This window comes from Miniopterus natalensis, chromosome 10, assembly GCF_054644295.1.
Source record: "Miniopterus natalensis isolate mMinNat1 chromosome 10, mMinNat1.hap1, whole genome shotgun sequence".
NCBI lineage: Eukaryota > Metazoa > Chordata > Mammalia > Chiroptera > Miniopteridae > Miniopterus > Miniopterus natalensis.
This window is the reverse complement of record NC_142090.1, coordinates 17,075,306-17,101,749: the sequence shown is the minus strand read 5'-3', so window position 1 is coordinate 17,101,749 and position 26,444 is coordinate 17,075,306. Positions and strand designations below refer to the sequence as shown.

Genomic DNA, 26,444 nt, shown 5'->3' with positions numbered 1-26,444 from the left:
GGTGTGGCTGTGAATGCACACAGGTGTACACACATGTAGGGTATGTGTGCACATGCATATGTATCTGTATTTTATCACAGTCCTGGCCCCCTCCCCAGTCACATCACCAGCTCTCAGAGTGGCCCAGGGGGCACCTGAACACTTGGGTCCCTCCATCACCAGCTCTCAGAGTGGCCCACGGGGCACCTGAACACTTGGTATTCCCAAACCAAGAGAAAACAGGATGCCACGTGGGGACTGAGCCTCTCCTCCATGTACTTCAGCCCCTGCAGGATTTCACATGGATAAACAGAGGGCCCCCCATCGGGGCCACAGGCCATGCCTGCTACATGTAAACACAGGGCTGGACCAGGACACCTGGGTCCTCCTTCTGACCACTGCAGGCAGCACCAGGTATGGCAGGTGGGGTCAGCTCAGGGATGCAGGCCAGGAGTGAGCAAGGTCCAGAGCTGAATCCCCACAGCTGCCACCCCTCTGACTCTGGGGACACTGACTTCTGCCCCCATATCCCAAGCAGCCCATGTCTCCACCCCAGCGCCAGGAGGAAGCACACACGCACACAAGGCAGCCTTAGGCAGGCCCCGAGTTTACTGCTTCTGACTCAACACGTGAAACAGGGGCCTAAGCTCCCTGTGCCAGGCCCTGGAGGGAGCTGCTCTTCAAGGAGAGACTTCTGGTCTGATGAGTCCCGGTGGTTGTCATCCTGGATCAGGGTGCCCCTGGGGGCTCCTGGCTAGGGCTGAGTAGATCACTGGGCGGCTGGTCCCCAGTGAGTAGGACTGGCGGGCAGGCCTCTGGTGGGATACAGTGGGCCTCATGCTCCAACAGGCCCGCGGGGCACTGGCAGCCAGGAACACAGGGCCTCACACAGTGGGCCGACAGCTCCCCCAGGGGGACGTGCTGGTTGAAGCAGGTTCGGGGACAGGGCGGGCCACACTCATCGAACACGAAGCCACGGTCCAGGGGACAGCCCACCACTGCAGGCAGAGTGGAAGGCAGGGTCACTGTGCTCCAGTTGCCCTGCTCACCCTTGCACCTACCCAGTCCAGACCTGATTCCTCTGTACCACTCCCTTCCCCGTCCCACACTGGGCATTGTTGGCTCACCACAGAGCGTGGGGCCCCGCCAGGAAGGTTTTGCCCCTGCCTGGCGACAGTGGCTGGCATAGGCTTCCAGGGCATCACAGAGGCAGGAGTCAGCCAAGGAGCCAGGGCCACAGGCACACAGGTCATAAACACAGGCAGCAAAGAAGGGCTCCGGTGGCACTACAGCATGGCAGCAACTGAACGCGGAGGACTTCAGCACCCCACACCGGGCGTTGGCCTCACGCCTGGCACGAAAACCTGCTGCTCGGCAAGGATCCACCTCGCGGCCCTTGGAACAGGGCCGACCAGGTCCTGGCCCCTCTGGGACCTAGGTGGAGAAAGTGGCCCTGGTGTGACAGCACCCTTGGGCAGCTGACCTTTTTCCGCTGTTCTTCAAAGCATTTTCCACCCAATATTTTGTTTTAGTTTCCAAAACTTCCTTATAAGAATAGCAAAGAAAGCATCAGCTACTTTTCCTTTGTCCCCATTTTGGGGACAAACCAAGGCCCAGGGCAGGCAAATAAATACGTTGTTCGAGTCACACAGCCTGTGAGTAGCAAAGCAGGCTTGGAGAGTCAGATGATGAGGCCTCTTTCAACAGGCCTTCCTGCCTCCTCCAGCTCCATAACAGACAAGAAGCCCCCAGACCACCCTGAAAGCCCAAAAGCCCATCCTGTGTCCACCCTGTCCCCCATATCCATACCAGAGGGCTGCTCTGAGACTCATGCTCAACTGTGCCATCTCCAACCTGCCTGTAGCCCCCCAGCCCCCAGGCTCCTGTACCACTCACTCACCTGCCAGCTATTCCCAAACGCAGCCTCAGTGGGTAGGAGCAGCCCCTCAGGGCCCTGCAGATCATCCTGGGCAAAGCCATTGAAGTTCCCACAGAGCCCACAAATATGGCCCCGGTAAGAGCCAGGCACGTTCACCTCCACCTGGGACTGCCCATCCCACAGCACCTGTGCAGAGAGGCTGGGACTGGGGAGTGGGGAAAAACAGGGACCCCAAGAAGCCAGCTGCATCTGGCCACGTACAGTGTCAGTGTGTTAGCACGCCCCCTGCTGTAGGGTGGATTCTCTCCATGGAAGGGAGGCTGCCCTGGCCAAGGGCACAAGCTGTGGGATCTGTGAAGAGCTGCCCACAGCTCCCAGGAAGGCACCTTCTGTCAGCATCCCTGAACTGGACCCCCAGATGAAATGCAGCCCACTTCCCGAGATACAATATCTCCTGGATACTCAGGCCTTACAGAGCACAAAACGCAATTAGAGTCTGTATCACAACTGTAGACAAGTCTTATTTTATGAATTTACAAATTGTGCTGCTTGCTAGAGGTGGGGGAGTGAATTACTCTTTGACAGGGGAGATGGGAGGAATCCTGAAACCACCTGGGAGATTTTAGTTGGCCCTCCCACTAATCTTTCTCCCATTTTACCAATGAGGAAACGGGCCCAGAGAGGACTGTGCAGGCCTAAGAGCCCAGTGTGCTGGTGGCTGAGCCAAGATTAGAAGCCAGGCTCAGAGCTCCTTCCATTGCACCTGGAGGTCTCTGGCCCTGACTCCTCCTCTCCCCTCAGGATCCAGCAGGACTCTCTCACCTCCATGGCCTCGAGTGGCCGGGGAAGTAGCTGGTAAACCCCACTCCCTTCAGGGGTACAGAAGCCTGAGCAGGCTCCCCCGCCCTTACTCGCCCTGGCCGCACCTGGAGCCCCGGCCGGCTGTGCAGGATCACGGTGCCTCCCCGCAGCTCCAGGTACAGCAGCGGCTCCCGCAGGAAGGGCAAGGCCACCCGGCGCCCGTCCACCTGGAGGAGAAGGGAGGCGGGAGGAGGGGCGACCTTGGGCCTGACGGGTGCGCAGAGCGGGACTGACCTTCCCCCGGGTCCTCCGCGCGCCTCACCGTGACCGCCCCGCCCTGCAGCAGCCGCACGGCCACCTCGCCCAGCAGCACCGCCACCTCCTGGGTCCAGGCCACACCGCGCCGCCCGCGGTCATGGTTGGTCACGTGCACGCTGCGGTGTGAGAGGCCCGGTGCGGTTGTCAGCAGGAGAGGGTGTAGGGGTTAGGGAGAAGGCGGGGGGGCTGCGCACCTGAAGTCCCCTCGGCGGCAGTCCTTGGCCAGCACGTAGCTGCAGCTGCCCTGAAAGTGCAGCAGGCGGCCGTCGAAGGTGCGGTAATGGGGGTCTCCGAAGGCCATACAGGAGGCCGGCCGCGGCAGGCAGCGGGGGCAGCAGCTGCCGGGATTCAGGGCGGGAGCCTCGTCCTGGCCTCCGCCCCAGACTCGGTCAGACACGCCGCGGGCCCCGCGGAGCCCCGCGCAGGGCTCACCGAGGCCCGAGGTGCGCTGGGCCCCCCAGACTCGCTGCGAGCGGGCTCAGGGCACCGCCTCGTGGCCGCTGCGGGAACTGCAGGGCCCCGGTGCCCCCACCGCTCGGCGGCCGCGGCCTCAACCAGGTTCCTCCTTCCCTCCGGGTTGCCCCCGGGTGGCGGCGCCACGTGCCCACTCACCCCACCGCCCTGGACTGCGGCACTCACGGGGCCGCAGGAGAGCGGCGGGCAGCGCTGGCTCTGGCAGCGCACGCTGCCGGCCTCGCAGGAGCAAACGGTGCAGGGGTCCACGGCCCAGCGTTCCCCGGAGGCCACCTGTCGGCCCTGGTGCTCGCATGACTGGGCGGGGGCTGAGGGGACTTGGGGGGTGAGGCGCAATGGTCAGCTGTTTCTCCCTCACACTGGGGCTGGGTGTCCTCCCCCCCCCCATCATCCTGGCCCGCACCTTGGCATCTTTCACAGCACCTGGCAGTGTCCCGAACCTTCGCCCAGCCATGGGGGCAGGAGAGGGCCTGGCACTCCTCAAGGTGGCACTTCACGTGGCCCCGCTGAGGACAGAGGTCATTGCTCTAAGGACCTGAGGTCCCTGGTCTCACACTTCTGGGGCCATCTGGCTCTGGGTCGGAGGCAGCAGCCCCTTCTCTCTCTGGCCCTGATCCACCAGAACACACACTTCAAGTTCAAGTGGGGAATCCTACCCCAGCACAGGGATGCCTCTGCCCACGCTCATCCAGAGGGAGCACCCTTTCCTAATGACCTCAAAGACCCCATATTCATTGGTCCAGTGCCCCGAGGCTCCTTCCTTCTGAGGTCTCCACCCCCCATCCTCCCACCCCCAGCTCACATGGCAGGTGCAAGTAATGCAGGCGTTGCTGGGGTCCTGCCAGCTCTCTCCATCTGCCACTCTCCGGCCCTCAGCCTCCACCACACATTCTGATGAGAAGAAATGAGGCTGGGGGAGCACTGTCCTTCCAGCTGCATCCCTCCTCCCTGGAGCTCACCCTAAGGAGGGGGGTGTCCACCCCATCCACTTAGCACCCTGATGGTGTTGGTTTCTTCAGTCAGCATGCAGAGGGCCTGCTGGATGGCAGGCCTTGCACCAGGGCTTGAGACATCTAAAGGGTCCTGGAAGCCCAAAGAGCCAGAGGCCGGAACCCTCCGCTGGGCTGGCTGCCAGCTCAGCAGTGCAATACCCTACCAGTGGGCCTGTGGTACCTGAGCCCACTGACAAGCCTCGGGCCAGGCCTTGAGAATCCGGGCTTCATTCTCTGCCTCCCTCTGCCTCATGGGTCTCTCCTCCACCCCAATGATAAGCCCTCCATGTCTACAAAAGAACGAAGCCAGCATTCGGAGTGCAGACCCAGGCTGCCCACTTGGCCCATGGATGCCACCCCTCCTGTCTTCTTCTTACACCCATTTTCTGAGGGTGCAGACCAAGACTGGACACTTACCCCGGCACACAGGGCAGCAACTCCCAGGGCGGGTATGGTGCTCTGATGGGGGACAGCTGAGCTCAGGACAGGCCCGGTGAACGCAGAGCCAGGTCAGGTCCTACGGAAGGGCATGAGAACACCATGGGTAGAGAATGTCAGGGAGAGAGCAGGGCCTTAACAGAATGTGACATTCAGGACAAGCAGGCGAGTGTCGGGGTGAGTGGGAAGCCCAGAGGTGCTGCAGAAGAAGACTCAGCCACAGCCCACAGGGGAGGAAGTCAGGGCTTCAGGAATCTCCAGGGCTGGAGGGCTCACCTGGCACTGGCAGGTGTAGCAGGGGTCCAGCGGGGCCACCTCAGACCCCAGCAGGCCCTCTGTGCAGTTACTCAAGGCCTCTGTGTAGATAAGAATGCAATGTGGCGGGTAAAAGGGGGAGCAAGGATGTAGGCCCAGTTGATCTCACTTACCCACTCTATCCTCAGACTTCGTGGCCCAGGGCATACCCATATCCCCAGCACCTGGACTGCAGGAAGAAGAAATCCTCTTTCCCTTTGGTTCAGCAAAGAAAAGTTTGGACTTTTCAAAAGGAACTTTGCTAGGCTACTAGGGGCCGAGGGGGGGAGGGTGTTGCTGGGGGGCTGGAAACTGTGGCTTCCTTCGCCTGAGGTCCCTAAGGACCACGCACTGTCCTGCCTGCTCCCCCTCCCACTTCCTTCATATTGCCTGGCTAAAACAGCATAAGAAAGCACAAAGAGCCAGGTACCCCAGGTTCCAATCCTCAGTGCCTGTGCCATTTTAGGCAGATCAATCAACCTCCTGGAACCTCAGTTTCTTCATCTGTAAAAAGGGAATAATAATAATACCTACCCCACTGGGTAACTGAGCATTCAATGCGATACTGCATATTAAAATCACCAAGTAGTGTCAGGCATGCAGTAGGTGCTTAATAGATGTTGTTAGTCTTTTTTTTCTTTCCCTGAAGCACAAGTGTTGATAAGAATAGCTCTCCCCACCTCTGTAGCTGGGCCACCCACTGCCCCTTTGGTCCTGACATCATTGCCCTCAAAAAGCCAGCAGCTGGCACAACCGCCACCCCAAAGCGCCACCTACTGGGCAAGATGAGTCAAGGGCCCCTGCCAGCTTCCCCAGTTCCTCCTGGGGTGGTGTAAGCCTCACCCGCCAGGGCATGGGCTTCTAGAACAGTCCACTGGACTCAGGAAAGGCTTGGGGCTGGGACGCGGAGGAGAGCTGGCTGGCACTTCCTGTTTTATCTACCCCGTATCAGGGACTCACGGGCACAGGTGGGACAGCAGTGCTGGGGCCCAGGGGGCAGGAGCTGGCTGGCGGGGCAGCCCACCAGGCTGGGACACTGCCGACGGTGACAGCGAAGGCTGGGAGGCCCCTCAGGCTGCAGCTACAACAGAGATGAGTAAGCAAGGGATGGGTCCAGACTGTGGGAGCAAAGCCACCCTCTTCCCCTGGAGTCCAGACCTTTCCATCTGCCCGCTGCACCTCCTCCAGTAGGCCAGACTCCAGTCTTCAGAAAGACTCAACATTTCCCCAGACTTGCTCCTACCCCATGCCCCAATCCCCAGAGATGCTTTCCCTTTCTCTTTCCAGTCACTGGGCCTGCACCTTCTTGTGACCTCTGACCCTCCTGCACTCTCGTGCCACCCTTCTCCTCAACCCCACTGCCTAATCTCTAGACCTATGATGCTAAAACCCTTCCAATGGCTCCCCATTACCTTTCAGATGGAGATTCCCCAATGGCCCCAACCACTGCCCAGGTATTTCCTCCCCCTGCTAGTCACACTCACCCTACACCCCTGCCAGGAGGGCCTGTCCCACATGGGCACACTCCCCCCACGCAGCACTGGTGCCATGGCTAACCCCATTTCCTGGCCCTGCTGGCTCTTTGCCCCAAGCCCTGCCTAACCTCCTGGCCACAGGGGCACTCTCCTGTTTCTGACCCCCACAGTGCCTGCTCCCCAGTGTCCAAGCTGCCCCCCAAGGTGCCCCACCCCTCAACATGGCCCTCACCCACCTCGCAGACGCACACTTCACAGGGGTCCGCCCCAGGCTGGAAGCTGTCCCCTGGCTCATACTTCCGGCCACCATGCTCACAGTCTTGGGGGTGGAGTAAGAGCAGAACAGGACCAGGGAGCCTTCAGGATGGCATCAATGCCAGGGGTGGGGTTCTCTGTCCCCTGGGACCCCCAGCCCCCAGGATTTGGGTGTGTACAAGAATAGAGGCCACTTCTGGAAAAGCCTGTCTCTGCCGCCCCACCCAATGCCAGGGCAGGGCACTGCCTCCCTGCCCCCACCCCACCCCAGGCTCCCAGTACCAGAACATCGAGGGCAGCAGTCACTGGGCCCCTGGTGGGGATGGGCACAGGAGCTGACACACTGGACTCGGGCACAGGTGACAACGCCCTCATGACACATGCAGGAGGAGCAGGGGCTGTCCGGAGGCTCCCAGCTACTGCCTTCAGGGTGCTCCTCCCCATGGGCCAGGCAGCCTGTGTCCCACGTGGGCAAGGATGAGCTCTGAGTCTGGGTTCTGTAAGTCTGCCCCACACTGCCCACCTTGGGCAGTCAGCAGGGCATGTGGGCCTGGCATGGGAGGGGGATCTGCAGGGATGAGGGGGGAAGGTGGCCTGGGGCAGCACTCCTGTCTGCGTTGGAGGGGAAAGACATTAGGTGGAGTCAGAACTCCTGGGCTCTAATCCCTCCCACATCTGCTTGCTTGCTAAACCAAAGCCAGGCAGCAGGCACTGTCTGTTGTAGCCCAGCATCAGCACCAGGACCTGGCATGCAGCAGGCATCTAATAAATGCATGTAGAATGAATGGAAGTCTCCATCACTAACCATGTGCCCAAGGTAACTCAATCTCTCCAAGCCTTAGTCTCCACAGCTGTTAAATAGGAATTTCGTATGTCCTGCCCACCACACAGGGCAAGTGAGATGCTGATGGTTCTGGAATGTACACCATGCTGGGCAGAGGGCCGGCTAAAAAGGCTCCTATTCAGACAGCCTAGATGCAGGTGCTGTCTCTGCCACCTACCAGCTCAGTGTCCACGGGTAAGTTATGTTACTTCTCTGTACCTCAGCTCTCTCTTCTGTGAAACAGGAATAATAATAGTACCTACCTGATAAGATCATTGTGTGGATTAAATGAGATATGTGTAAAGTGCTTAGCTTAGGGGCCAGCTCATGGTATATGCTCAATAAATGTTATCATTATTATTATGAATGGGGTGTGCTTAGGAAGGAGGCAGCTTTGAGGGGGCTCTAACAAGCATCTGGAGGGGTAGATGGTCTGGGCAGGCCAGGGGCAGGGACAGGTAGGGAGAGCTGACAGAGGGCAGGGGTGAAGGCTCAAGGACTGAGGTGCGGGAGGGCCAGATGCGTGGACAGGGAGGTGGGAAGACTGGAGGGGAGTTGAGGGGGAGTAGGTGGAGCAGATGGAGGTGCATTGGGCCCAGGGGCAGAAGCAAGGGGGCAGCCCCACCGGCCAGGCATACCTCTGCAGCGAGGGCAGCAGCTCCCCGGCTCTGTGACCTGGAGTGGGCAGGGCAGGGGTGGGCACCGCAGCTGCACACAGCTGACTTGGCCGGCCTGCAGGAGATGCTGGGTCAGTGACTTGCTCCCTGGACCGGGTGCCTTACAGGCAGCCTGCCCAGCCCATGTCCTGGCCCCCTCTGCCACCTCCCTACCATACCTGACAGCGACACCGCTCACAGCTGCCTGTGGGCCCCTCAAACTCCTCCCCATCCTGGTGCTCGCGGCCCTGAGAGAAGCATCCTGTGGGCGACATGCCTCCTGGGTGGGGACGCTGTGCCACCTTTCCCTGTCCAACCTCAGGCCTGGCAGAAAGGGAGGGACGAGGGGCAGGGAAGGGCCTGAGGCCTGGGTGTGTGGAAGGCAGCTCACTGTGGCACACAGGGCAGAAGCAGGGGCCTGGAGAGGGGTGGGGGCAGAGAGCTGGTGGACATGGCTTCTTCTGGCAGCGCATGGAGCCTTCCTGGGGGAGAGAGATCACACTGCCACTCCCTGATTCCCCTGTCACCACACCCTCAAACCAGGCTGCACAGTGCCCCAGGAGGGGGCACCCCTACTGAGCCTGCCAGGCCCAAACCCTCTCGCTTGGCCCAGGAGACCTGAATCCAATCCTGTCCCACGAGTTGTCACAGGCAGAATGTACCTGTAGGCTTGGGTGGAAGAAACACCACCTGGCCCAAAAGGAGGATCAGGGATGCAAGGTGACCAAGTCCCCAAAGGGCCACCTCACCTGGCAGGTGCAGAGGGAGCAGGTGGGGTCAAGTGGGTCAGGAAGTGTCTCTCCAAGGGCAGCAGTGACCCCATGATAGAGGCATCCTGGCAGGGCGGGGAATGTAATGGAAGAGCTCCTGTCAACAAAACCACCTACCGCCACACACTCACACTCACACTCACACTCAGCTCACACTCAGCTCACACCCACATTCACCCATACACATACACACACTCATACTCACACACATACACACACTCACACACTCACACACATACACTCACACAAGTCACACACTCACACACACAGTCACGCACACACTCACACACACACTCATACACACACATACACACACTCTCACACACATACACTCACACACAGTCACACACTCACACACACTCATACACACACATACACACTCATACTCTCACACACGCTCACACAAGTCACACTCACACACACATACACACATACACACACAGCCATACACACACACACACACCTCACATACATACTCTCACACACACACATACACACATGCTCTCACACACTCACACACATACATTCACACATGCATAGTCTCATACACATACACACTCACACACACACACTCGCACACAGTCATGTGCGCGTGCACACACACGCACACACAGCCAGGCCTGGGGACCTCTCCAAAGCTTAGGGAGGCTGAGAGGGAGAGAAAAGTGGCTGGGAAGGTGAGGGGTGGGAGGAAAGACGTCAGCCAGGCTGTTACGTGGTGAGGTTTGCATGCAGGAAGGCAGTGAAGGGGTGGGGGTGGGAATCACAGACTGCTGAGAATGTTCTGCCGAGAATGTGGGCAGCGTGGGAAAAGGATGTGAGGGGCTGGGCACACCTGGGAAGGAAGGCGAGAGATGGGCTGGGCTTGGGGCAGATGGTGGGCTAAGAAACCACCCCCCCTGATGCAGCCAAGGGCAGTGGGAGCCACTGAATAGCTTTGAGTGTCGTAGTGTGGTATTTTAGGAAGGCAGCAAGACAATTTAAGAACAGGAAGGTCTGGAAGCACAGGGGCCAGTTATTCGGTGAGTCCAACAGTCAGTGAGGCATGACAGCAGGGACAGAGGAGGGCATGGCTACAGACAGCGTGAGGCAGCGATGAACACGCAGGCGTGGGTTTGCCGTGCGGCTCAGGGGAGGGGTGACAGGGGCCAGACCAGATGACTCTGCGAGTCCAGACGGGGGGGGGGGGGGGAGGACAGGTGCTGCCCTACCCTGGCAGGTGGGGCAGCAGTGCCCAGACGGGATGAGTGGGTGGCTGCAGCCCAGAGGCTCACAGGGTCTGCGGCTACAGGTCACAAAGCCTTCGAGGCAGGTACACAGGTTGCAGGGCTCTCGGGGATCTGGGAACTCCTGGCTGCTCAGGTAAGACTCCCCTAGATATTCACAGCCTTGGAGAGAGGACAGGGAGAGGCAAGGGTAAGGGACAGAAAGGGGTGAGAGGGCAGCGTTCACCAGCTCTGAGCTTACACTTGACTTGAGTCCAAGGCCTCAGAGACTTGGCCATGGTGGGGAGGGAGGGCTCAGTCCAGGCTGGTGGACAAAGAGTGGAGATTGGGGGGAGAGTCAGACTGGCCAAAGGGCAAACTTTCTTCCCTTCAGCCTGCAGAAAAATCTCCCTGTCCCATCTATAGGAAAAACCCACACTGAATCTGCCCCTAGGGTTAAATACCCAGCAGGCCACTGCCCGGCCAGAACACACCAATTTTCCCATCCTGAGGAGAGCTGGGAATTGGTTGAGATGACTTAGGTGGCCTGGACCCAGGGTATCCCCTTTCCAATGCTCTTTCAAGCCCTCTGATCAATCAAGGAAGGGGATGGGGTCCCAGGGTGGTGGCGGCCTGCCCTTAGCAGTTGACACTTTCTGACCTTTTTTTAAAAAAGGGCACTTTGGGTGATAATGATGTCAGTGTAATAGGCTCATCAATTGTAACCAATTTGCCACACCAGTGGGGGACATCGATACTGAAGTAGACTGTGTCTGTGTTAGGGCAGGGGGTATATGGGGAAAATCTGTACCTTCTTAATTTTGCTGTGAACCTAAAATTTTTCTTTAAGAAAAAAAGTCAATAGCCCGGCTGGTGTTGCTCAGTGGTTGAAAGTCAACCCATGCACCAAGAGGTTGCGGGTTTGATTTCAAGTCAGGACACATGCCCAGGTTTCTGGCTCGATCCCTGATCCCAATCGATGGCTCTCTCTCTCCCTCTCCCTTCCTCTCTTTCTAAAATCAATAAAAAACATATTCTTTTAAAAAATCAATAAAGAAGAGAAAAGGCTGAAAGCCTTAGCAGGCAAAAGTATCCGACTCAAATTTAATATTTGATTTTTAATTGTAGTCATTTTTATGGTAATACTCTATTTCTTGCAAATCTAGTTTTCTATTTACAGTATGATATGAAGGTTCCTTTCTAAATAAATTTCTATTTAAAAGTGAGTTAATTCGGCCCTGCCAGGCGTGGCTCAGCGATTGAGCATCGACCTAGGATCCAGGCGATCAGGGTTCGATTCCCGGTCAGGGCACATGCCCGGGTTGCAGGCTCGATCCCCAGTCGGGGGCGTGCAGGAGGCAGCCGATCAATGACTCTCTCATCATTGATGTTTCTCTCTCTCCCTCTCCTTTCCTCTCTCTGAAATCAATAAAGATATATTTTAAAAATTAAAAATAAATAAATAAAAGTGAGTTAATTTGAAGAAAAATACTAAATAAATAAAGTTACAGGTGGTAGAGGATATGTAGAAACAATTGCTAAGATAATATACAAGAGTGATGGAAGACTGGGAACTGTTCTCGTTCAACCTCTCTTTTTTATAGGAGTTAAAATCAGGCCCAGAGTTACACTTAAAAAAGGCTAAGATGGTAAATGTTATGTTATGTGCATTTTACAAAAATTCACATTTATAAAATGTGTTTTTTTAAGCATTGAAAAAAATTAAGCCCAGAGAGGTTATGTAACTTGCACAAGGTCACACAGGCTTTAGTCTAGTGCTTCTTTTTTTAGTGTAATAAGAAGTTGGGCTCTCTCTAGGGCAGTAAGGATGACTCTGATCCAGGCCTCCCGCCCCCCTCCCCCACTGTCCCCTGCCCCTCACCATCGCAGGCAGGGCAGCAGTCCCGCCTGGCAGGGAAGGGGCACTGTGCAGGGGCGCAGGCCCTGGGCTCGCAGCTGACGCTGCCCTCCCAGCAGAGGCAGATGTGGCAGGGGACTGTGGGCGACGGGAAGCGCTTCCCGCTGGCAAACTCCTTCCCCTGGTACAGGCATCCTAGGGGGCAGGGGACAAGCACAGGGCTGGGGATCCTGATGCCTGACCACCAGGCCCCAACCTCCCAGCCCGGGAAGCGCGCACTGCCCCCCAAAGTCTTTGTGAGAACTCTGACACGGAAAGGCCAGGCCAGGAGGAAGGGGAAAACCGAGGTGGCACCAAGTCTGGAGCCAGAGAAAGGGGGACCAGGAGTAAGAGGGGGGCCGCGAGGGCGAGGCGGCTGATAGGGCAGGGAGGGGGCGCCGCCAGGGTGTTACCATCACAGGATGGGCAGCAGGGCCCCTGGCGTGGGTGGGCGCAAGGTGCAGGCGGGCAAGGCAACCGCTGGCAGGACACGGAGCCGTCCAGGCAGAGGCAACGGTGGCAGGGGTCCCCCGGCAGGAAGAAGTGCTCCTGGTGGCCCACGGGGACCAAGCCCCCAGGCCTCGGGCAGCTGGAGGGGGAGGCTGAGGCCAGACAGTGCGTCATGGGGCACCCAGGGAGAGGCTGCGGAGCCCCGCCCCCAGGGGGAGCCGCCAGGGGTGCAGCTCTTACAGGGGCACTGCCCGCAGCACTCTCCGGGGGGCAGGACAGGCTCTGCACAGGACAGGGGAGCGCAGCGCCGGGCCAGGCACTGCACGTTGCCGCTCTGCGCGGATAGAAGGCAGGGTTAGTGCTGCGAGGCACAGGTGACCTCCACCTCTTCCCACCCCCATGGGGGGTGTACCTCTCCTGGCCTCCCCAAGCCCCACCTCCACTCCCCTGGACTCCTCTTCCCATCCAGGTGGCAGACTCACCAGACAGTGACACAGGCGGCAAGGGTCAGTGGGGTGGGGGAAGTCTGCTCCATTGGGGTACTCTTTCCCACTGAAGGCACAGCCTGGGGGAGGGGGCAGTGCTAGGCCTGGGAGAGGCCCTACTTGCCCCAAGTCATGCCCTCCCAGCCCTAAATGCCCATAGCAGGGGCAAAACCATCCCAAGAGACCCCCTCCCACCCCATCCTGTCCCCTCACCATTGCAGTTATTTGGGCAGCAGGGACCAGGCAGCGGGTGAGCACAGGGCGCCCTGGGGCAGGCCCGAGGCTGGCAGTGGGCATGGCCTTCCTGGCACCAGCACTCCTGGCAGGGGTCTCGGGGATGGGAGAAGCTCTCGCCATGCACGAACACTTGTTTTTCCAGGATACAGTCTGGGTAGGGGGTGGGGAGGAATGGGAGCCAAGGCAGACGGCTCCTCTACCCTTGGAGCCCAGAGCCACTGTGGAAGTGCCACTTGGAAGCTGTCCCCAAAGAGGGAGAGGAGGGGCCTGTGGTGTAGGCATGGGCATCTCTCTGGGTGCACCCTTCACCTGCAGGCAGATGTGTGTGCTTCTGAGGGTGAAAAGCTGAAGGACTCCGGCGTGCGCGAGCCTGTGTTTGTGACACATGCCCTGGCACACCCTCCATGGGGACAGGGCACACTGCATTCCAGTACCCAGCCTCCCTCATGGCACATCCAAACCTTTGTTGCGTGAATGTGGTGTGTTACACAGGTAGATGTACAAATACACCCGAGTGGTGGGGTATTGGAAGAGGAGACGTGGGATGGGAAAGAAGGGTGACGGTGACACGGAGGAGAGACAAGTCTCTCCCTCCCACCCGTGCCTGTGAGTTCCAAGCTTCAGGCTGAGGGCAGTTCAGAAGGCCGCTACTTTCTAAGGAAACTTGTGCCCATGGGGTGGTGGGAGGGTAGGGCCTAGGGTCCCCCAAGCCAGACAGGTGCAGAAGCACGTACCTGGGCACCTGGGGCAGCACTGGCCTGGTCCACTGTGGGGCCTGGCACATGTTGTGGGTGGACAGTCAACCAAGGAGCACCTCACGGTCCCATCCTGGGAGTAGGGGAGAGGGCAATGGGGGTGAGCCCTGGGATAGGCTCAGCAGGGCAGCAGCAAGCCTGGGGGGTACCTCGCATCGGCAGGTGTGGCAAGGGCTGTCGGTGTCCGTGAAGTTCTGCCCGTTGGCATACACTTGGCCGTGGTAGGTGCAGCTCTCACAGCTGGGGCAGCAGGCACCTGGGTGGCAGGTTGATGAGAGCGTAGTGATCAGGGTGGGCTGGGCAAGCAGCTGAGGGCGGCTAGATCAGGGCGGGGCACTCACCAGGCGTCTGGGTGGGGTGCTGGCAGGGGGCTGGGGAGCAGAGCACAGCCCCGCACACGGGTACCCCATCTTGACAGGAGCAGGCTGTGCAGGGCTGACCATCAGGCTCCCACTGGACCCCCTCAGCAAACTCCTCTCCACCAAGCACACAGGCTACAGAAAGGGGGCTGTCACCATAGCAGCCCAGACACCTCTACGCACCCCTCCCCTTCCCAGACCACAGGACCCTTCCCAGGACCCTAGTTTTACCATCCCCACAGCAGCCTCTGAATATACTCTGGAAGGGTTGGTGGACTTAGCAATGCCCCCCTTACTGTGAAGGAACACCCCTCCATCTCCAGCTACTGGGAGCAGTGTCCCCTTGCGGCTGTTTCTCCCCTCCCCCCACACACACCTGAGCACAGCTGGGGAACGGAGTCTGACAGGGTGCAGGGGGCGACCGGGCACTCCTGCTCCTCACAAGAGACCTCGCCGGCCTAGGAGGGACACTGGGTGAGAGGCCCTCGAGGATGAGACAGATCTGGGGTGCGAGACGAGACTGCCTACCTGGCAGGAGCAGCGCATGCAGCGGCCACCCTCTTGGAGTCTGAAGGTCTCCTGGCTCTGATAGTGGTGTCCCTGGTACTCACAGCCTGGACAGGGGGATGCGGGGTAGGGGGGACAGGGCTGGAGGCTGGTGGGCAGGCCCCCCTCCACCCTGACATCCACCTCCCACCTTGATGAACACAGCCACCTTCAGGGGTCCCTGCCAGCCTCCCACCCCCAGGAGCCAGGGCCCCACCACAGCGCCCAGTTTGCCATGAGGAGGTGAGGTAAGACTCATTCCTCACGGGTGGTGACAGGAGCTTAGTTTTGGAAAGGATTTCCTCTGTACTTTAACTCAAGGGGGCTTCCTGTAGGTCCAAGGCAGCAACCCCCACCCACACACCCGAGACTCTGGCCAGTGCCTGCCCCTCACCCAGTGTCTCAAGCCTCCCGCTCACCAGCACAGACTGGGCAGCACTGCCCAGGGATCCTGCCTGGATGTCTGCAGGGCACAGCCGGGCAGGGCAGAGGCTCACACTGGACGCTCCCGTTCTGACAACAGAGCCTGGTCAGCGGCGGAGAGGCAGCCCCCCCCCCCCCCCCCGAAGCCAGGCCCCCCCGCCGGGCAGCCACACTCACAGCGCAGCGGCAGTGCGAGCAGGGGTCCCCAGAGCCCACGGGCTCCCCGCTGCGGTACTCCCGCCCGTGGAGGAAACAGCCTGTTGGGAAGAGCGTGCCTTAGACCCTCCTCAGGGACCCTCCACTGCCCCATGTCCTAGCCTTCGTGGGAGACCCAGCCCGGGCCCCCCCAGGACCCACCCCTGACTCACCATCGCACACGGGGCAGCAGGTGCCGGGGAGGGGCCGGGCAGGGTAGGGGCAGAGGCTGGAGCATTCTCGCTGGCGGCACTGGATTTGGCCCTCCTGGTAGGGGGCAGAGCGGGCAGGGAAAGGGGCCATCAGAGCTCAGCCAAGTGGTAGGAACAGCATTTGCGTCCCAGCTATCCACTTATGAAGACGTTGTTATGAGTTGAATTGTGTCCCCTCAAACACCCACAAATTCATATATTGAAGTCCTAGCCCCCCCCACCTCAGAATGTGGCCTTATTTGGAAATAGGGTTGTTATATTTGTAAAGAGTTAAGATAAGGTCATATTAGACTGGAGTGGCCCCTAATCCAGTGACTGGTGTCCTTATAAAAAGGGGAAACTTGGACACACACACACACACACACACACACACACACACACGGAGAGCAATATATGAAGATGAAGGCAGAAGCCAAGGACTACCAAAGCTTGCCAGCCAACCACCAGAAGCTCGGAGAGGCCCAGAACAGATTCTTCACAACCCTCAGAAGGAACCAACCCTGCCCACACCTTGATCTCAGACTTCTGGCCTCCAGAATCAGGAGACAACACATTTTTGTTGGTTAAGCCACTCTGATTGTGGTACTTTGTTTTGACAGCCCTGAGAAACTAACACAGATGTATGACCTAGCTTGCTACTTAAGTCCCCTGTGACTCAGTTTATCCATCTGAAAAAAAAAAAAAGAAACAATAATATTCCTGTCCTCATAGACTTGTTATGGGCATGAGGTAAGGTGTCTGGTGTGGCATCAACGTCTAGAAGCTGGCAGTTAACAAACAGTAGCTGCTGCCACTCCCCATGGCCTTTCTCACATAGACTCCATCCCCAGAGTTCACGTCTACACCTGGGCTCACTGCCTCTAGCCCCATTAGTGTCTGGGCAGCAAGTGACTCTTCTCACAGGTGTGTGAGGGGGCCAGTGTGAACAGGGGTCCGTGGTCTTCACAAAGGACTCCTGAATCCTTGACAGGCTGCTGCTGTGTGGCTGGCTTCAGGCCCCAGGAGACAGCCTTCCTCAGCGTGTACCCTGCCTGAGCAGTAGGTGTCCATGTCCCCGCATTCCTCCCCCAGGCCCTGCCCTGACTGTTCCCTCCACCAGGTGTCTTAATCCATTCGGGCTGCTGGAAATCCCAGATCAAGGTTCCAACAGTTGGTGAGAACCTGCCTTCTGGTTCATAGATGGCTGTTTTCTTGTTGTGTCTCACATCGCAGAAGGGGGTGACGAAGCTCTAAGGGCACTGATCCCATTCTTTTATGACCTAAGCACCTCCCAAAGGCCCCACCTCCTAATGCCATCATCTTGGGGGTTAGGATTTCAATGTATAAATTTGGGGGGGGTGTCACAAACAGTCAGCCTCTAACACCTGTAGTGTCTTTCCCTACTTCTCCCTGCTTAAATCCTACTTACCCTTTAAGACCCAGGTAAACACCACCCTCCATGAAGATTTTCTAGAGCTGTGCTGCCCAATAGAAATATAACACAAGCCACATATGTCACTTTAAATCCTCTAGTAGTTAAATTTCAAAAAATGGAAACAGATGAAACTAAATTTTAATATGTCCCACTCAACTTACTATATCCAAAATGTTATTTCAACATGTAATCAACACAAAGTATGAATGAGACATCTTACATTCCTTTCTTTTGCACTAAGTCTTTAAAATCTGGTGTATATTTTATACTTAAAGCCCATCTCTGATAGGATGGCCACATTTCAAGGGCTCAGTGGCCACATGCAGTTGTGGCAACTGATCAGGCTGCAGAGTCCTAGACACAAGTTGATCTGAATTCTCCCCCTGGCTTGTACCACCTGTCACATTCTGTCCTGCCTCACTCCTGTAGCTGGCAAGCTTCTTGAGTTCAGTTCACAAATCTGTGCTTTAGACCTACTGTGCTCAGAGCTGGGCATAAAACTAGGCGTGACCCCACCCCTGTCCTCACGGCCACCAAGATCAGGCCCTCTCCACCTCTGTCCCCTCAGTGCCTTTGGAATGAAGGAATGAATATGGTGGGCCTGGGGGAGGCCAGGAACGGCATTGGGGCTCACCAGGCACTGGCAAATCTGGCAGGGGTCCCCAGGTGCAGTCCACTCTTGGCCATGCTCCTGGCGAGAGCCACCTTCTGTGCAGCCTGGGGTTGGGGGAAAATGGGCAGAGAGGAGGTCTGATGGGAGCCAGTCTGGACCCGTTTCAGCCTTCCACCCCCCTCCTCCACATGCCGTCTGAGGGCTCTCCTCTGAGTTCAGACAAGACCAGGTCATGCCTCTACTTAGACCCCTTGGTGGCTGCCAGGGTCCCAAGCTGGGTAAGGCCAAGCTCCTAGACTGCCCTTCCAAGCTTTCCAGGACCCAGCATGGCCATGCCCACCTCCCCCACCTCTCATTGTAAGATTTGTCTGCTTGTACCTTCCCACCTAACATCCACCAAGCTCACTCCTGAGCGCCAGTCCCAAGCCTCTGCACTAGCTGCCCTCTCTTCCTGGGGTGCCCTCTGCCTTATTCCACCTTCACTTAGCTAACTGCTCTTTATCCTTAAGGTTCACTCGGGATGCTTTCCCTCTGGTGCCCAGGCTGAATTAGGGCTCCTCCCTGTGAGTTTCCATTGTACCAGGTGCCTGCTCCCACTTCTGCCTTTGGGACAGTATTGGTGTGACTCAGTGTCACCGGCTAGTGGTCTGCCTCCTGGTCTTAGGTGCACAAAGCAGATAATAGTCAACATTATTAAGGTAGAATATCATTATCTGCACCTTACCAGTGGGGAGCTGAGGCACAGAATAACTCACTCAGAGGCCCACAACCACAAAATGACAAGGAGAGAATTTGAGCTCAGGCACCAGCTGCAGAGAAGGTGTGCCAGGCATCACTCCCACTGACCGAGCCAACAGAGTGGGCCCTGGAGTTGAAGAAATGACGTGACAGCCCTGCCTGGAGCTCCACTAAGGAAGGGTCAGTGCTCACCTTGGCAGGTCGGGCAGCAGTGGCCAGGCCTCAGGACTGGCTCAGGGCAGGGGCTGGGTGGGCACTTCATGGGCACACAGCGAACCAAGCTCCTCTGTAATGTACAAACATCTGTAAAGCCTCTGGGTCTGGCTCCCAGAGAGAGCATGGCACCCTTGGAGAGGGGGGCCACAGGGTCAGGACAGAGAGTGAAATTCACTGGCACCAGGCCTTGGAAGACATGTGAGGGGCTGAAAGTGTAGCCCCAAGATGGGGCAGGGGACATCCAAGGAGGAGCAGGGCCTGGGCAATGGTGTGGAGGGACTCACCAGGCAGGAGCACTGGAGACAAGAGTTGGAGCTAGACAGGAAGCTGGCCCCCTCCTCATAAAGCTGCCCCTCGTACTCACAGCCTGGGGAGGGTTGCCGGGATGACAGGCCGGTCAGGTGAGATCAGGGTGGGCGGACATCACCGGAGGGAAGGCATGACCCCAAATAGGTACTGGGGACCCTCTGGGGCGGAGGGGATGGAGGGGCAAGGCAGGGTGGGGAGGTCACCTGGCCGGCAGACAGGGCAGCACTCCCCAGGTGGGGTGTAGCTCTCCAGGCAGTTGAGCTCTGGGCATGAGGGCCCCTGGCACCGCACGGTTCCTGCCTGCAGGGCAGACACTGAGCCCTCCCTCTCTCTCCACTGCAGATTACTGCGAGTTACTCTGCTGGCCTAGCAGGCCTTGTGCGCTCCAGGCCTCAATGCCTGCACAGCAGCGCCAGCCCTATCTGGCCCCCAGACGTGGGTGGTGGCTGGGGCCCGGTTCTGATTCCCTTACCTGGCAGGTGCAGGTGACACAGGGCTCAGGTTGCCACGTTTCCCCAGCACTGAGACCTTCAGGGCAGCCTGAAAAACCAAGGCCATTGTCCCCAGGTAAGAGACTCAGAGGACTGGGGCAAAAATACCCTGGAGGGGGCCACAACAAGGGGGCACCATTCAGGTGATAGACTGCAGAGATTTTGGAATTTACTACAACTTTCCAGGAGGTGGCAGTAAAGTGTCTGACTCTAAAACAATCAGTAGATTTCCATTATTTTATAGCAGATGAAAGTGTTGAGGAAAGGGTATCTTTTAAAAAATGTTTTTGCCAAAGACATGATATGGGCTAGCAGTGGCCCTGAGGCACCACTTCTCGTGTAGGATGTGTGAGTGTGTCCGTTTTTGGTTTTTTTTGAGATCCATCAACTCCAACTTCACTCCTCATCTCCTGCCAAGACTCCCAGACTATATTTCCAGACTTCGCTGTTTCCTGAGCCCCTGTCTCACCTTTCCCACTACCAGCTGAGATTCTTCCTGGGATAGAGTAGATAAAATACAGGATGCCCAGTTAAATTTGAATTGCAGATTGTGGACGAAAAAGAAGGCTTGTATGGAAAGTAACCTCACAGGGTGATCTGAGCATGAATTCCAAACTGGGCAGGTCATGGTGGGTAGTCACACCCAGGCATATAACTTTTTAGTAAAAGGTTTATCTTTGTCTGTTTTTTTTTTTTCTTCTTTTTCTATTTTTTCTCTTTTTGCGGGGAGGGGGTATCTTTGCCTTAAGCAAGGCCTGTCCGTTGCGCATGTAGGTTAACACACCTTTAAAATAAGCCAAAACCACCCTCAGGTGAGCACCCTCTTGTTAACTGTCCTGTAACCCAATTCCTGCCTTGCTTTCTCCAATCTTCATGTTCCCTCCTTAACTGCAAATACATTAAAGAAGCTGCAAAACTGTTACTCTCCTCAGCTTATGTCAGTTTGGCTCAAATAAACTCTTATAAAAATTATTTACATGTTTGGATGTTTCTTACATTGAGAAGATAAACAACTCATACTTTTTTAGTGAAGTATGTCCCAAATTGCATACTTACACTAAAAAAAGTCTGGCTTGTTGATCCAAAATTCAAGTTGAACAGGGCATCCTGTATTTTTATTTGCTAATTCTGACAACCCTGTCTCCCTGACCATGAGCTGGTAACAAGCCCCAACAGCATTGCTTTCGCTTCCTCCCAGCTCCCTTCATGTCACAGGCACCACTGCCCTCCTACTCTTCCACTATTCCATGGCATTCAACCAGTCACCCGCTCCTGTCTGTCCTTGAGAAACACCCCTCCTTCTGCAGCCCACTGCCATCCCTGACTCCACAACTAGACAACTGCTTTACTAGTCCCCTACTGGCCACTCTGCATCTAGCATCATACCAGTTGAATATTCCTAAAATACCTCTTTGAACATGCCACACTCTGGCTCTTCAACTCTCAATGGCTCCCTACTGCCCACAGAAGAAAATTCAAACTGCAAGGCTTACAGCAGTCTGTTCCCACTGGTCTTTCCAAACTGATTTTCTGCAGCACGCCTCTCCCCACCCTGTTCTTGTGCCCAGAAGGTCCTGAAGCACTCTCTTTCTGGTGAAATCCACTTTCCCTTGAAGATCCAGCTCAGGCAACCCAATGGCTGTAAAGCCTGCCTTAGTCTGGGTGGGCTTCCCCTGCCAAAGTACTACGCCTCCTCTTAATCTGTGCATTGGGTCTTCCTTTCCTTCTTCCTTCCCTCCTTCCTTCCTTTCTTTCGTTTATTGATTTTAGAGAGACAAGAAGAAAGAGAGAGAGAAAGACATCTATTTGTTGTTCCCCTTATTTATGCTTTCATTGGTTGATTCTTATATGTGCCGTGACTGGGGACCAAACCCACGATCTTGGCGTATGGGGACGGCATTCTAACCAACTGAGCTACCCGGATCTTGTATCTTCTCGACGAGATCAGAAGCTCCCCGAAGGCAGGTATAAGATCATACAGAGCCTCTGTTTTAGTTCTGAACTCCTCTGGCCACTGCCAGAATGAGTGGCAAGCACCCTCTGAGCATGTAGGTGGCAGGTGGCAGACTGTGGCTCAGGGGCCCCTGAATAAGTACAAGAGGTGGGGCTGGGGCTGCAGGAGGCTGACCTGGCTCACAGTGTGGGCAGCATGCTCCTGGCTCTGGACAGGGTCCCTTTGGGCATGGCTTCTGGGTACAGGTTATGGCTCCTTCCTGTGGGGAGGCAAAGTGGTAGCCTCACACGAATCAGTACCCTGGAGGGCAGGGCCTCCAGAACCGAAACCCTCAGGCTGGGACATGCCAGAGGAGCAAGAAGCTGAGTTGGTTCAGGGGTCACGGGCGACTCCTGATCCAAGGGCAGAAAAGAGACATCCTACCCCCAAGCCCATCATCTCCTGTCACTCTTGATCCCAGAAATCACCCCTTCCAGGTGCTGACAAATTCCCAGAGTAGAGAGATCCTAGGAAGGGGACCAAGGTCTTCCTCAATGAAAGAGTGGGGAACAAAAGGCTAAAAGATAGATATGGAGCCAGGTGAGGGGGAGCAGGTAGGTAGATGACAGGGGCAGATGGATGAGCCAGGACAGCCTGAGTCCACAGGTGAGGAGTGATGTAGGAAGCCAAGCAACACCATCCTCTCTGCCCTCCATGCCACTGTGTGCCAGGCCCAAATCAGAGAGTCCTGGGGGCCCCCACCATGTGCATGAAGGGTGAGCTCCAGGAAGTAAAACTACTCAGAATCAGATGAAGGCCACCAGTGGCAAGGCTTGGGGGTAGAGACAGGCAGATCCCATTACTTAACATTCGGCACACCAGGTTGCAGTGACTGGTAGCTGAAGGGAGGCAGACAGGTAAGGGAGACAGGTATGGGACATTCAGGTGGGTCATGGGACTCACCAGGCAGCGGCAGGTGGTGCAGGCGTCAGGGGAGAAGGTCTCCCCATGGCCATAGGCCCGGCCATTGTGTCTGCAGCCTGAGAAGGAGACAGAGCTGCCGCTCAGGCCCCCACACCTACCTCTAGGCCCCAAGGTGGTCCCAGCCGGCAGCTGGATGGCACTCACCGCAGTGGGGCAGGCCAGGCTTGGGGTCACAGAGCACAGCCCCATCCTGGCAGCTGCAGGCCGTGCAGGGGTCAGGCTCCCAGCGAGCGCCCTCAGGCCAGGCCCGCCCCAGCTCCCAGCACTGGGGAGAGGCTCGGCGGCATTCACAGGACTCCAGCTGCCTCACCCTCTCCTGCAGGACCTTGTTCTGCAGCAAAGAGTTGGGGGGCTGGAGGTGCTGGCTCAGCTCCCCCACCAGCCCCCACAGATTTGTGGGTTGTGAAAACTGAGGCAGGATGAGAAGGAAATTTGACAGTTCCAGAGCAGACGTGGGTCCCCCTCCAGTCAGCATCCAGTTCTCATGACGTGGGTCTGGACAGGATCCCCAGGGACCATGGGGCCCCAAGCATCTCCTTTGGACAGAGGAGAGCCAGTCCTCCCGCGCCAACAATTAAAGAGCTTTATTCATTCAAAATCGTTCCTGATGATGCCTTATATACAGTAGGTGCTCTATAATGTTTGCAAATACATGAAAGAATAGGAAAGTCCGGGTTGACAAAACAGATACCCTGGAGGTCCTTCATTTTTATGGAAGAAACTATATTAAGAACTGTTCAGATAAGAACCTCTCCATGTACATTTAAAACAAAGCTCTATTTTAGGGTCCCTTAAGCACCCCCAAGCCCAACTCTTCTCTCCTCTCCTCTCCTCCCACTACATGAGGCCTGCCCTACCCCATGCACACAGCACACAGGCCCAGCCTCCAATGGTGCTTCCAATGGTACCTGCTCTCCAAGCTGTGCCACCTCAGCCTCCAGCCTTTTCAGCGACTCTTTCAGAAGGTGCCACTGCTCCTGGGAGGCCCCAGCAGGGTCTGAGGAGTGGGCTGGGGCCTGCTGCTGGTAGTCATGGATGTCAGCAAGCCTCAGGGACTCCCTGGAGACGGCACCACCTGAAAGCACAAGAATCCATGGTGGGCCATGGGTGAAGGGCTAGCAAGGTCTCCTGGGTTGTCTTCCCAATGATGTCACCCTGTGCCCCTCCCCTGTCCACCTGCCCACCTCCATGGAAGGTGATAGGGTCTGTGAGGCTGCTAGACTGAAAATATGGAAGGGGGGTAGAGGAGGAGGGAGTCCTGAGTGGTCGAAAGTGACCCAGACCAGCTTTCCCAAGTAGCAAAAACCCTTTAGTCAGGTACCAGCCCCAGGGATCCTGGACTTCTGGGGGCACAGGGAGTCTAGACCAGAGAGCCTCCCTGCATGTCAGGGCCATTCATCCTCACTTGGGTCAGCCCAGGAGCTGACGTGCCACACTGGGAGGGCCCAGAAGCCCGCACAGGCTAAAGTGCACGAGAGGGAGTCAGCCAGAGCCTGGGCTCTGGTATGAGCGAGCCCACCAGCCACCTGCTGTCTTCACCTCTCAGGAAGGCAACTCCTCTGGTGAGCATGGGGTGGGGGGTGAACTGCTATCTCTGCTCCCACTCTGAAGCGTGGCCACTGTGTCCAGGCCTGGGGACCCCACATTGGGCAGGGTGGGCTCCAGAGAGTGAGACTGGGCTGCACGCCCTGAAGGGTTTGAGGAAGGTACTGGCAGAGCCCCCACTAGCTTGAAAGGCTCCTGGTTGAATGAAGACAGCCTGTCCCTGGTTCTAGGTGACACTATGTTGAGGGAAAGGGGGGACTTGGAGTTCAGGCCTGGGGGTGGGGACAACCACTTTCACCTCACTTTGATCCCTCTCCTGCAGTCAGAAAAGTAAAAGCGGGGGTAGGGGACAGCCAGCTAACTCCACAGACATCCCACAGACCTCCAGGTGGGGGTGCACAGGGCAACGGAGGGACTAGGGGAGGAGGAAGAGGGAAGGGGCTTTCCCACAGAGGCAGCTCATTAGTGGCTAAAAGGGTTTCTCTCATGGACACTAGTGAGGCAGGGGACCAATGTCACCCACTCTCCCCACCACCCCACTGCCATCACCAAGGGTTGGGCTGGAGATTCTAGTCCAAAACCTAAGTTGTCCTCTTTCTTCCAAACCTGCTTGGCCTGAGTTCCTTGGCATGGTTAATGTCATTCCCACCTACTCAGAAATCTGGGGCTCAGCTTCCCACACATCAGTCTATGGTCTCACCCAGTCATCCCCCAGCCCGTTCCCCTCTCCTCTCCTCTCCCTCTCTTTCTCCTCAGAAGACTGAAGACAGAGCCATCCTCCTCGACTCCACCTGGCACAGCCTTTCTAATCACTCATCTGGGGGTCCCCAGCAGCAAGTCCAAATGTGACCTTTCACAAGTGCCACCCATCTTTTCAGCCGCCCCACTACCCCCCATATCCAGGGTTCTAACACCCCAACAAATGTGGGCACCCAAACCTCCTGTGCATGTTGCCCCCCTTCCTTGTGCAAGGGCACCTGGAATGCTGGGTGCTCTGTCCTGGTATGGCTCCTGTACCCAGCTTCCTTCCTAGCCAGCCCCGTGAAGGGCGTCCAAGGAGGGGGTCTCAGCATCTTAAACCCTCCACCCCAGCTTGGATCCCCTCTCCCATGATCTTGCTTAAGAGGGAGCAATTAGGGGTCAGGGAGGAGCTAGGGCAGTCTCTTGGCTGGAGAGACCGGCAGAAAGGGCTCCCGGGGGCTGCACGAAGCCTAACTGCTCCCCATGGAACTGTCCTCAGTTCCCCTCTGATTCCTCTTTTCCCGCCTGTCCCACTGGGTGAGAGTCAGACTGAGACTCAAAGTCAGCTCCCAGAGCCGGCCTCCGCTTTTCTCCCCTTTCTCAAGGCAAATAATTAACTTCAGACTCCCAGATTCCAGGGCAGCCTCTCCCCCACTGCTGCCTACAGAAATTCCTCCCTAGGCCGCAGCAGGAAGCCCCCTCCCTCTCCTGGATCCCGAGTCTCAGGGTCCCAGCCCCCCCACCAAGCTGGCTCCTCCACCCACCGAGGACAGAGGCTGGCCACCCCCAGGCAGGGCCAGGGGAGGCAGCCGCAGCCCAGCTCCTTCCCTTAGACTGGTGGGAGCAAGGACGGGGTCCTGCCCGGCCGACCCTAACCTCCTGGCTCCCCGACTTACCCCTGTCCATCGCCTGGGCCAGCGCCAGGCTCAGGAGCTGCAGGACGTGGAGCAGAAGAGCGGCCCCCAACTCAGCCATGCTCGCTCCGCCTGCTGCTGTCTGTGGTCTCGGCTCAGCGGGCGCTGGGGGAGGCGGGGTGGGGACACACCAGGCCGCCTCCCACCCAGTCTTTGTTCAGGAAGGACTTCTGGAGTCCGCCATCCCGGGGGCTGTGCCTACCCCCCTGCTGAGCAGCTCGACCCCAGGGTCCCAGCCCCATCCTGACCCAGCCCTGGCTCAGAGCTGCAGCAGCCCCAGACGGGCAGGGAGTTGGGAGGGGCTGGGGGAAGACTTCTTCTGCATATGATTCCAGAGGAGACCCTGAAAATAAACACAAATTTGTCCCTCTAGGGCTCTGAGCTGGTCTCCCTACCCCCTTGGGTTACTCCAGACCCCTGGGATTCCCAGTTCAGCTTTTACCCTTTCTCCCCTGTGTACAGGAAAAGTGGACTGAGCTGGGTTCAAACCCAGGTTCCGCCAATTCCATATGCCTTTAGACAGGCCCCCTAACTACTCCTTCCCTCAGTCTCCCTGGTTGTAAACTGAGGGTCATAATATCTACTTTATAAGCTTGCAGTGAGGATTCAGTGAGATTATGCAGGTAAA

General features: G+C 57.2%; 1 protein-coding gene across 1 annotated transcript; it reads right to left on the bottom strand.

Annotated features, from left to right (window-relative positions):
* Positions 1–150: 150 nt before the first annotated feature.
* Positions 151–26,141, bottom strand: KCP (kielin cysteine rich BMP regulator). The gene is made up of 42 exons (XM_087821027.1): positions 25,799–26,141; positions 23,525–23,691; positions 22,761–22,947; positions 22,596–22,672; positions 21,828–21,912; positions 19,681–19,748; positions 19,412–19,508; positions 19,184–19,266; positions 18,876–18,969; positions 17,967–18,049; positions 15,880–15,973; positions 15,689–15,768; positions 15,508–15,601; positions 15,071–15,156; positions 14,919–15,000; positions 14,525–14,677; positions 14,333–14,439; positions 14,163–14,256; positions 13,405–13,578; positions 13,189–13,271; positions 12,947–13,040; positions 12,670–12,858; positions 12,242–12,412; positions 10,366–10,542; positions 9,134–9,219; positions 8,776–8,866; positions 8,564–8,646; positions 8,367–8,460; positions 7,188–7,361; positions 6,887–6,969; positions 6,136–6,256; positions 5,158–5,237; positions 4,861–4,960; positions 4,254–4,342; positions 3,855–3,957; positions 3,617–3,768; positions 3,172–3,344; positions 2,982–3,093; positions 2,785–2,886; positions 1,880–2,044; positions 1,107–1,413; positions 151–977 (listed from the first exon to the last, which is right to left on the bottom strand). Exons 1-42 carry the CDS (start codon positions 25,875–25,877, stop codon positions 709–711), a joined length of 5,082 nt encoding a protein of 1,693 aa, XP_087677153.1. The 5' UTR covers positions 25,878–26,141; the 3' UTR covers positions 151–708.
* Between the last annotated feature and the right edge of the window lie 303 nt (positions 26,142–26,444).

Bases quoted from the DNA above. Each gene is read 5' to 3' on its own strand.
- KCP (XM_087821027.1), bottom strand. From the start codon at position 25,877: ATGGCTGAGTTGGGGGCCGCTCTTCTGCTCCACGTCCTGCAGCTCCTG. The intron at 18,050-18,875 runs GTGAGCACTGAC...CCCCAACCCCAG, and splicing joins CTGCTGCCCGACCTGCCAAG to GCTGCACAGAAGGTGGCTCT. The intron at 14,257-14,332 runs GTACCCCCCAGG...CCCTACTCCCAG, and splicing joins GCCACACCTGCCGATGCGAG to GATGGGACCGTGAGGTGCTC.